General features: G+C 39.5%; 1 protein-coding gene across 1 annotated transcript; it reads left to right on the top strand.

Moving 5' to 3' along the window:
* The first annotated feature begins 3,202 nt into the window (after positions 1 to 3,202).
* On the top strand, positions 3,203 to 8,852 carry LOC118406530 (leucine-rich repeat-containing protein 40-like). Its single transcript, XM_035806592.1, has 2 exons — positions 3,203 to 4,181; positions 8,710 to 8,852. The coding sequence occupies exons 1-2, from the start codon at positions 3,203 to 3,205 to the stop codon at positions 8,850 to 8,852; spliced, it is 1,122 nt and encodes a 373-aa protein (XP_035662485.1).
* Positions 8,853 to 9,890: the final 1,038 nt, after the last annotated feature.

Here is a 9,890-nt window from a genome sequence, read left to right as displayed (position 1 = left end):
AACCTTCTTCCACGATGTTCGATCTGACATAATTCGAACCGAACCCGTGTTCTATTTAGGTCATCTGCGGTCATTGCAGGCAAAACAGTGCTTTCTGGCCATTTTCCCCCAACTAACTTGAATCAGGCGAAAAATGTTTTTAACCAATATCAACGACTTTCTGGACAGTACATTGATGCTTTCAGTTTGTTGCGGACCTGTAATATGTAACGAAGCTACTGGCGTTTTTGTTGGTGATCTTGAATATCATAAGTATTGTTTACACCGGTATCAATTACACCCTCCTGCTATTCGTGTGGCATGACATGCGTGCAAACATCGTTTAAGATCTCCACCAAGAAGAGTCCAACATAACTCATTGACGGCTCAAAATGACCGCAACGGTTTTCCCGAGATTTCTGTTTTTGGGATTTTTGATTATTGGTAATTAAATGCGAAAAATGCCATTTTACGCATATTTTTGACTGTAACTTTGCTTAAAATTAAAAATCAAAAAATCCCCAAAACAGAAAGTTTTATTTGCCTCTCAGATGACGAAAAATACAAAAATCGAGAATTTGACATGGCACTTGCGGCCCATCTTATCAAGAGTATGGTCAAATTGAAGGCCTTCCTTGAAACAGAAAATAATCGTCTTTGGAAGCAGAATCGCAACAAAACAGCTATCTCAATTCAAACGGGAAGATTCAAACTATCAAAAATTGCGAATTTAATCTTATTTTGAATACATCTTCCTTGTCATAACATTTTGTTTATTTTGAAATATTTTACGGTTAGCAAATAGTAGGCCTCTGTCGAACTCGCATAGCAACGGGAAAGAATACCCTAGCAACCGACCGCCGTGGTCGGTCTTAAATATGGCCGATCTTCCATCCATACGCCCGAAGATCGAGGATAGTGTGACCGGGGTATTAAAGACATTACCCGGTTGTCATTATTCATTTCAAGCTGTCTAGAAACGTATAGAAACTTCTAATTAAACATTCACGACATGATTAATATTGTCTATTTATGTATCAAATGCGACAGGAAGGCTAGTATTGTGAACTGCCAATGAAAACTAACATGAAATACGAAATAAACACAATTTAAACAATGTCTTGGTTTTAGTTTGTTTTTAATTAAGTAAATCATCGCAACTTGTGTAAAGCACGAATACAAATCGGATGCTGTCTATGCCAATCTTAACGTCATTAACTTCGAATAATTAGTTTTAGTACAAATAGAAATGACAGTGTCGTCACAAGATATTATTGATAAGAATACTAGTATATTATCCACAGAACGACGTACAATCATGTTGTAAACCATCTGACACAGAGCTAGAAAATACTTTCTTAAAATCATTTTTAGAATCTTTGTCATGAAGTCAGAAATTAGTAATTATGGACTACAAAAAACAGTTGCAGGGCAAGGAACACTAATAGTCGTTCGTTTATATTCTTATATGTAGGAATTATGCTCAAAAATGCAATCAAAAGATATCTACATGAAGTTTAGTCCATAAGAAAACTAGCATTGACAGGGTAGTTAAAAATGCCTACAACCCTTACCTGTAACACCCAGCTTCAAAATACCAATTGTGTGGTCGGTCTTTTGTTATTTTAGTACTGCTTTTATTACGACTCCATTTGGTGACGCTTTTAAGAGATGTCAAAACTATAAATCAACAGGTCATTTGTGAGAGAGTTGTGTTTTCAACATGTTGACGGTTTACAGCTTTTGTTATTTGTGACTGTGTTTCATCCTGACGGTTTAAAAGCACTTACTGTCTAGTAAAAGGATTTTTGTAAGGATTGTGTGGTAAAAGTACGGTAACGGTACAAAATGGCGCCAGTTAAGAAAACAGTTATGAGTAGACACTACATATACATACATAATAGAACGCTCAAACTATTTGTGCTGCAGCACCATTATTACCACGTCAAAAGTTCAATATCTTTTGTACCTTTTCTGCGGTAATTTTCCGCTTCATAGCTAATGACAACCCAGTGAAATTAGCTCTTACCATTAACCTGATGAGTCTGGGCCCGCAAGTCATCTATTATTCAGGATCAGCTTTTGTCGTAAACTCATGCTCTTTTGTGTAAGGGAACCCGCCTATATATACTGGCAGTTGGTGTGCGGACTCAGGACGCCGTCAAAGTGAGGACGAATACAACCAAGACTATACAGGTATGCCACGTTGCTTTTATTTTTAAGATGTATCTATATATCTCTCATGGCAGGGCGTTGTTACTCTCTCAGAGGAGCTACTCCCATGCTTGACCCGCTCCAGTCTCTTCTGCATCTCGCAGTCTGTGGCCAAGTAGGGCCTAGATGCTTCTGCAAGCTGTAGCTCCATCTGATGCACGGCAGCCTTCTCTGTGTCACCCCTCCCCCCATTCTCTGGGAGTCCACTCCGGTCCTTGGCCCATAGCGTCCACCTGTTGCCCTGTTGCCTCACTACGTGTCCTGCCCAGCGGTGCACGGCAGCCTTCTCTGTGTCACCCCTCCCCCCATTCTCTGGGAGTCCACTCCGGTCCTTGGCCCATAGCGTCCACCTGTTGCCCTGTTGCCTCACTACGTGTCCTGCTCAGCGGTGTTTAGCTGTGTTTACTGCTGTGATGATGTCTGTAACTCCTGTCTGGAGTAGGATTTAAATAATTCAGATCTAAATATCTTCATACTACATACGCAGAAAAGATATGATAAAACTAGCTAGTAGCTACGTATACGTTACATGTATTAGAGTACTGGTATTTGCACCAAAAGGTTAGCAACGTTATATCTATATAGCAGTTTCTTTGGTGGGAAACCTTACGGCGGCGTCACTTCGATTGAATAAAAGATACTGACGTATGTCCCCTCCAAACGCATCACTGTCGTGTTTATGATATGGTCCTTTTTGTCAAGTGAAATCTAACAGCCTTTTGATACTGAACCTCTCGTGTTAAAAAACCTCCATGAAATGTGCTAACGATAAGAGTGTGGTTCTTTGCCCTGTCACCAGTCAACTAAAGTGAAAGTGAAAGTGAAAATGCCATGGCTGCCAAAATGCAGTATACATATATGTGTGTGTGTGTGTGTGTGTGTGTGTGAATGTGTGTGCGCGCGCGCGTATGCGTTTAAGTCTTGGTCATGCATGTCAACCCAAGTGCGCATTGGGGGCATTATCATTGATATACTTTTGTTCTAGATTATGCAGAAGAAGGGTTCCAACATGGCGGAAGGGCTAAACCTCCAGCCTAAGACCGTTGGAGGCCGCCTTTTCCTAGACCTTAGTGACCAGGGTCTGACGTCCATCCCGGAGGAGGTGTTTGACATCACTGACCTGGAGTTTCTAATTGTGTCCAAAAACATGCTAACCAGTATCCCGGAAGGAATCTGTCGTCTGCGGAAACTTCACCACTTGGAAGTTGAAGACAACATATTGACAAGTTTGCCACGGGTGATCGGTTCCTTGCGACATTTGACAAACCTATTAATTGATGGTAATCAACTGACAGAGCTTCCTCAATGCGTTTGTTCTCTGCCCAACCTAGAGGTATTAACTACCAATAATAACAAGCTCTCCAGTTTGCCTCCTAGTTTGGAAAAGCTACAGAAGTTGAAAAAACTGTACATCTCCGATAATCAGTTTACAGAGCTTCCGCAAGCCCTTTGCTTTCTGTACAACCTCGAGCAATTAAGTGTCGGTAATAACCCCATCAAGAGTCTCCCCGATGATGTCGCACGACTCGCTAAGCTGAACACTCTCTGTATCTCCGGATGTCAGTTTGATGAGTTCCCCAGACAGGTGCTGCAGCTGAAGGCACTGGAGGAGCTGTGGGCTGGTGGCTGCAAGTTTGATTTTGTTCCAGATGAAGTGGGAAACTTACCAAACATGTGGCTCTTGTCATTGGAATGTAACTTCCTTAAAACCCTGCCAAGCACAATGGCTCACATGAACAACCTGCTTGTGGTTCATCTGCTGAACAACAAGTTCGACGCATTCCCAGAAGTCCTGTGTGAACTGCCTGCAATGGAGAAACTTGACATAAGCAACAACAACATCACCAAGCTCCCAACCGCTCTTCATCAAGCAGGCAAGCTGAATGACTTGGATGTTTCTGGAAACCCCCTGACATACCCTCCACAGGATGTGCGCGAACAAGGTACCGGTGCTATCATGGCCTTCCTAAAACAGGAAGCAGAGAAAGGTTAGTTATATCCAAAACCTTGAATTTTCCAAAAAAAAATTTGCAACAAATAATCGTAAAATGCAATGGAAATAGACTCACTTACATTCACTTATTTTTTTTGGATGAAAAAAATATAAGGTTGCAAATTCTAAGAGATAATGAGCTAGTTACTCGTGACCTGGTCGTAACGCCCACCATCTTGGATTTCGGCTGATGATGTCATCAAATTAGCAAAATATTATGAAATTTTATTTTAGAATGCATTCTAGATTATATAAGATATTATTGAGTAAGAAAATAGCAGTAAAATAGCAAATAAACGTGAAAAATACATTCAATTTGTTAGAACCGAAATTAGCGATTTTTATCAAACATGCTATAGCAAACGGTTGCCATAGCAACACGAAAAAATGGCAAATTTTTCAAACTTCGTGTGAAATTGTTGCTAACAATATTTTAGGAAAACTCATCAAATTTGGTAGCTCTAGCGTAAGCCGTCCTAGCGTTAAACGACATGAAAGTTGACGCGAGCCTCAAAAGCCTCCCCCCCGTCTGAATAGGGTTGAAAGCCTTTAGCCTTTAGTGCCTTACTTTATGAGTAATCAAATTCTCACTCACTCACTCACTCACTCACTCACTCCACGAAAAATGTAATAATCTTCCTTCTAACTTCTCAAAGTTATCATACCTCATACCTCCATATCCAAACTTTCAGCCCAATACGGTTGGATATAGATTGGCTACCGCTCCATGTTTGCTCTTTTTACAGTAAATATTAACCAAAATAGAGAACAACTAAGTGCTGTATCTGATATCCAATACATCTACCCCTTCTTTGTATACCGTGTTGCTACGAGGACGGTACCGACTGCCGTCTGCCTAGGTTTTCTGAAATATTCGGTGTGTTGTCATTTTCTTTTCCCGTGTATTAAAATATGTCACATTACATTATTTCAGTGGTTTATATCGTTTTATACGTTGTCGATTTATCACTTAAACTTGTTTGCTACAGAAGGAACAAAACGAGATGGACAAAAGGAGAATGCGGCCTCGACAGCAGGTAAAGAAACTGATGAAGTCCGAGATGTACAATCACACACGTTAATGGTCGGTAAATCAAGTTACATATTCAACAGATTCTAGCAATGTTCTGAACTTTCTTAAAACGATAAACCTCCCATCTTTTGTGCACACGGTAGATCGACTACATTTGTTTGCCAAAAGGTATCAAAGGCAATTTCAATAATCTTATTTTTAGAAAAATATGAAAAGACAGAATGGAACATAAAAGCAAAAATTGAATATAAAAGCAACAACGGACATTTGTTAATCTCTTCAATGTCCGAAGATAAAATATTTCAGTTTTTTCAGGATGAATCTGAATGAGTTTGTTGTATCGACAACATATAGTGTATAGCGTCTTCTGCTTAAAGAATATAGAATGACAATGAACGTTAACAATGAAAACAGCTACAATCATTATGAAATTGAGATCTGACCTCAGACCTCACTTTGCGACCGGATCCGGACCGGAATATGGATTATAACTATGGATCATGGCTCTGCCAAGTTACGTTTTGTATACGTATTTGCTGCATGTCATGAATTTGTTACTGTTACAAGTATACGAGGGGCATTCAATAAGTAATGCCCCTGACCCACTTCCAGTTGTCTGATCTAGATGAAACTTTGCATGTGTAATGAGTCATATCTCTATGGGTTGTGTTGCAAAAAACAGCTCTGAACTAATTGTGGTTACTGATTTACTGGTGTTTGAACTTAGTCAGGTGCGAAATGGACCAGGTGTGAATTGGAGCAAGTTGAGTGTCGCGCAGTGATCCGGTTTTTGTATTTGAAAGGACGCACACCAAAGGGGACTTTTGATGAAATGAAAAAAACTTATGGTGATGATGCCCCATCATATGACCTTGTAAAACGCTGGCATCCTGAATTCAAACAAGGTCGGAAGTCTGTGGAAACAGCTCCCAGACCTGGTCGTCCCTCTTCTGCCATTGATGAGGCATCTGTCGGAGGACCAACCTGGGATGCCCTACAAGAACGGTGTCCAGAGCTACATCAAATGATGGGAGAAATGCAAAACTCTGGGTGGTTCCTATGAAGAGAAAGACTAATAACTGTGCCAAGTTTCATTAATCTCCTGCTATGGGAAATGGGTCAGGGACATTACTTATTGAATGCCCCTCGTATCTTTCAGGGCACAGCTGTTAAGCAGTGTTTCACACTGAGATGGGCTACTCTGGCTAAAGAAAACAAAAAAGATAATAAATCATTAAATGAAACAAAAAGAAACAAAACTAAAGAAATGGCCAAATTTGAAAAACGGAAGCACATCCAAAAGGATTTGCTCAGACTAGTGCAGGTTTCTATTTTTAATCAGTGCATACACAAACGTTTGTTTTTGAAATTCAAGGATGTCACTACGAACTAAAAAGCTTTATTTTTAATGCTAAACAGCTGTAGGTGAAGCTAACATCATGGGGACCGCTTTAGGGGAACTTAAGGCCGAACTGCAGAGGAAGTTAAGGGATAAAAGGGAGACATATGAACAACGTATGCTGCAACAAGTCAGCCTAGAATGCGACAAAACTGGAAACACAACGGACACTAGTAAAGGTGACTGGCATTTACAAAATAGTTGAGGTAAACTTTTCCATAGAAATGCAGACCCATAAATGAATGTATGTTATCTCCTTAGCCAGTATCTAGCGAATATATAAATATATAAAAAGCATTTACGCATGTCAGTCGTATTTGAATAATTCGCAGCTATTTGTTGTTGGGCATGTTGCTATCCCTCACATTGCAGAATCAGAGTCACGCGGCTAGGCTAAGATAACCACACTATGGGCATAATAGTATCAGCAAAATTTATATATGATCTAGCTAGAGATTGTGGGGCATAAATGATCATGAGTACAAATAGTTCTTACATGTGTGGTAGTGGTAAGCTGGTCTTCTAATTTTAAAATGTGCTTCACCGGTACAATCTTGATCAACAGGGACAGCATCAACAGCTGGTGTAGCGCAAAAACAACCAATGGACCAAGAACCGATTGAAAGCAGGCCAACGCAAGGTAATTTGAAATCTTATGAAGTATGAGAGGTATGATAATTTTGAGAAGTTAGAAGGAAGATTCTTACATTTTTCGTAGAATTTGGTATACTCATAAAGTAAGGCACTACGTGCTTTTAGCCCTATTCAGACTGGGGTGGGCTTTTGAGCTTTTGAGGCCAGCGTCAACTATCATGCTGTTTAACGCTAGAACGGCTTATGATAGTGCCACTAAATTTGATGAGTTTTCCTTTAATATTGTTGGCAACAATTTCACGAAGTTTGAAAAATTGCCATTTTTTCGTGTTGCCATAGCAACCGTTTGTTGAAATGCATTTTCTACAAAAAATCGCTAATTTCTTTCTAACAATGTATTTGTCACGTTTATTTGGTGTCTAAGATGTGCATGACGTCATTTAATGACGTCATTTTGACGTCATTGATGTTGCTATTGGCATCACAAGTTGTAACAAACATTATCATTCTGTTATCTGCAAATTTTGCAGCATATTTCGTCATAATAGCGTCAAACTTGAAATTATTAGATGTTATGTCTAGATCATTCCCTGAAAATTTGGTGGTTATATAATACGTCGTTTAAGAGCCTCAAAAGCCCCGCCACGCCGATCCCCAACAACCCCACTCCGTCCGGGGATGATAAAAAAAGCCCCGTCTGAAAAGGGTGAAAGTTGCGAATTTTCTAACTGGTAGATCCGCAACGTTTTATATGGTAAGTGGCATTATTGTCTTGACGCTAGTAGAATATCGACACGCATGAAACCGATTTTTATTCCGGCAGATCTCAGTCTAGCGTTCAGTCGTCTGGCACTGAAAGTCAAACCAGCGGAATGGAAACACATCGCCCGGCGGCTAGGTTTCAACAATCAGGAGATAAAAGACGTCAAGGTATGATAATGATTTGAACAATGCAAGTTCTTTGGCTCTGACTTAACTTCAAATTACACTTCAAATTACTATAACTGGCTTGTTATACTGGCTTACAAGTTTCCCTGGTAATACGAGTCAACAAAATCAATCTATTTTAGAAACTATCCGTTAGTCCGCTAGTCAGGAAGGTCATACTCGCAGTTATACTAAGAAGGAAGAAAAAGTTTGTGTTTACGTTTGTGTTTACATGTGTTTACATTTGTGGCGCATCTTATGGGCAATCAGTGTATATAATATGTAAATACGTTTGTGACCGCATCTGTAACTGTAAGCAGCGACAAATACCTGCAGTGCAATGTGAACCAGTCAGAATTGCCCTGAGGAAGATGACAGACGGTCACTGAAACGTCTGTGGAGATAAAACAATGTTTGTGTAAAAAGAGTCCTTTATTGAGAAAAAACTGTTTGTTTCATAACTCTTACTTTGTAACGATGTAAATGAAGTTAGCCGTACTTTCTGTTAAACAATTCTCTAGCTAACAGCTTCGTTTATATGATGAATCTTTATGAAAACCGACTGTCCAGACGAACCGATGTACGAGACGCTGATAAGATGGAGAGAGCGAGCCGGTCCTGCTGCCAGCCTGGCTGTACTGGAGCGGTGTCTGAGGGACCTGGATCTGCACCAGCTGGCAGACCATCTCATAAGGACGGCTACGGTCAGATAATTTATGAAGCGTTAAATATCAGTAATAATGTTATATTTTTTTAGGCCAAAGATCTTCTTGGGTTGATATTGCCACACTACCCGATGTCATTATGCGTAGCTGTGTAGGGGCTATACTTCACGGTGTAAATTAAAGATCATATTGAAAGCACAACCGATTTGCCATCTTCATCAAGACAAAAATCATCTGAAAATGATTCAAATCAACGAAGGAATATCTATCAATACAAGAGTTCCACGAAACACATACCTTCGCCAAACAATCAGGGGTTGTTATGGATAATGCCTTTATCAATGATTGTAATAGGTTTTATTGATGTATTAACCCTATTCAGACCGGGGGGGGGGGTTTTGAGGGCTGCGCCAACTTCGATGTCCTATAACGCCAGAACGGCTTACGCTAGAGCCACCAAATTTGGTGAGTTTTCCCAAAATATTGTTGGCAACAATTTTACGAAGGTTGACAAATTTTCGATTATTTCGTGTTGCCATGGCAACCGTTTGTTGACAGGCAGTGTTGCAAAAAATCACTATTTTTGGTTCTAACAATGTATTTTTCACATTTATTTGCTATATTACTGCTATTTTGTTACATAAATAAAATCTTATATTATTTAGCATATCTTTCATAATTATATATGCATAAATCATGCTAATTTGATGACGTCATCAGCCCAAAATCCAAGATGGCGGACCGAATGGCCAGATCAAGAATAACAAGCTAATTATCCCTTAAAATTTGTAACTACCTGGTATTTTTTCATCAAAAACCATCTAAATGAATGAAGTTTGTCTCTTTCCATTGCCCTTTGTGATTATTTGTTGCAAAAAAAGTAGTTTTAAAAATTCAAGGTGGTGGATATAATATGGCGGAGCCCAACTCATATCTTTGATGTGCATGACGTCATTTTATGACGTCATTTTGACGTCATTGATGTTGCTATTGGCAACGCAAGTCATAATAAACATTATTATTCTGTTATCTGCACTTGTTGTTACATTTTCGTAGCATAACTTGAAGTTTTCTGAGAATACCCTT

Source organism: Branchiostoma floridae, chromosome 19 (assembly GCF_000003815.2).
Source record: "Branchiostoma floridae strain S238N-H82 chromosome 19, Bfl_VNyyK, whole genome shotgun sequence".
Lineage (NCBI taxonomy): Eukaryota > Metazoa > Chordata > Leptocardii > Amphioxiformes > Branchiostomatidae > Branchiostoma > Branchiostoma floridae.
This window is presented reverse-complemented; position numbering and strand designations above follow the sequence as displayed.

Bases quoted from the DNA above. Each gene is read 5' to 3' on its own strand.
- LOC118406530 (XM_035806592.1), top strand. From the start codon at position 3,203: ATGGCGGAAGGGCTAAACCTCCAGCCTAAGACCGTTGGAGGCCGCCTT. The intron at 4,182-8,709 runs GTTAGTTATATC...CCGACTGTCCAG, and splicing joins AAAACAGGAAGCAGAGAAAG to ACGAACCGATGTACGAGACG.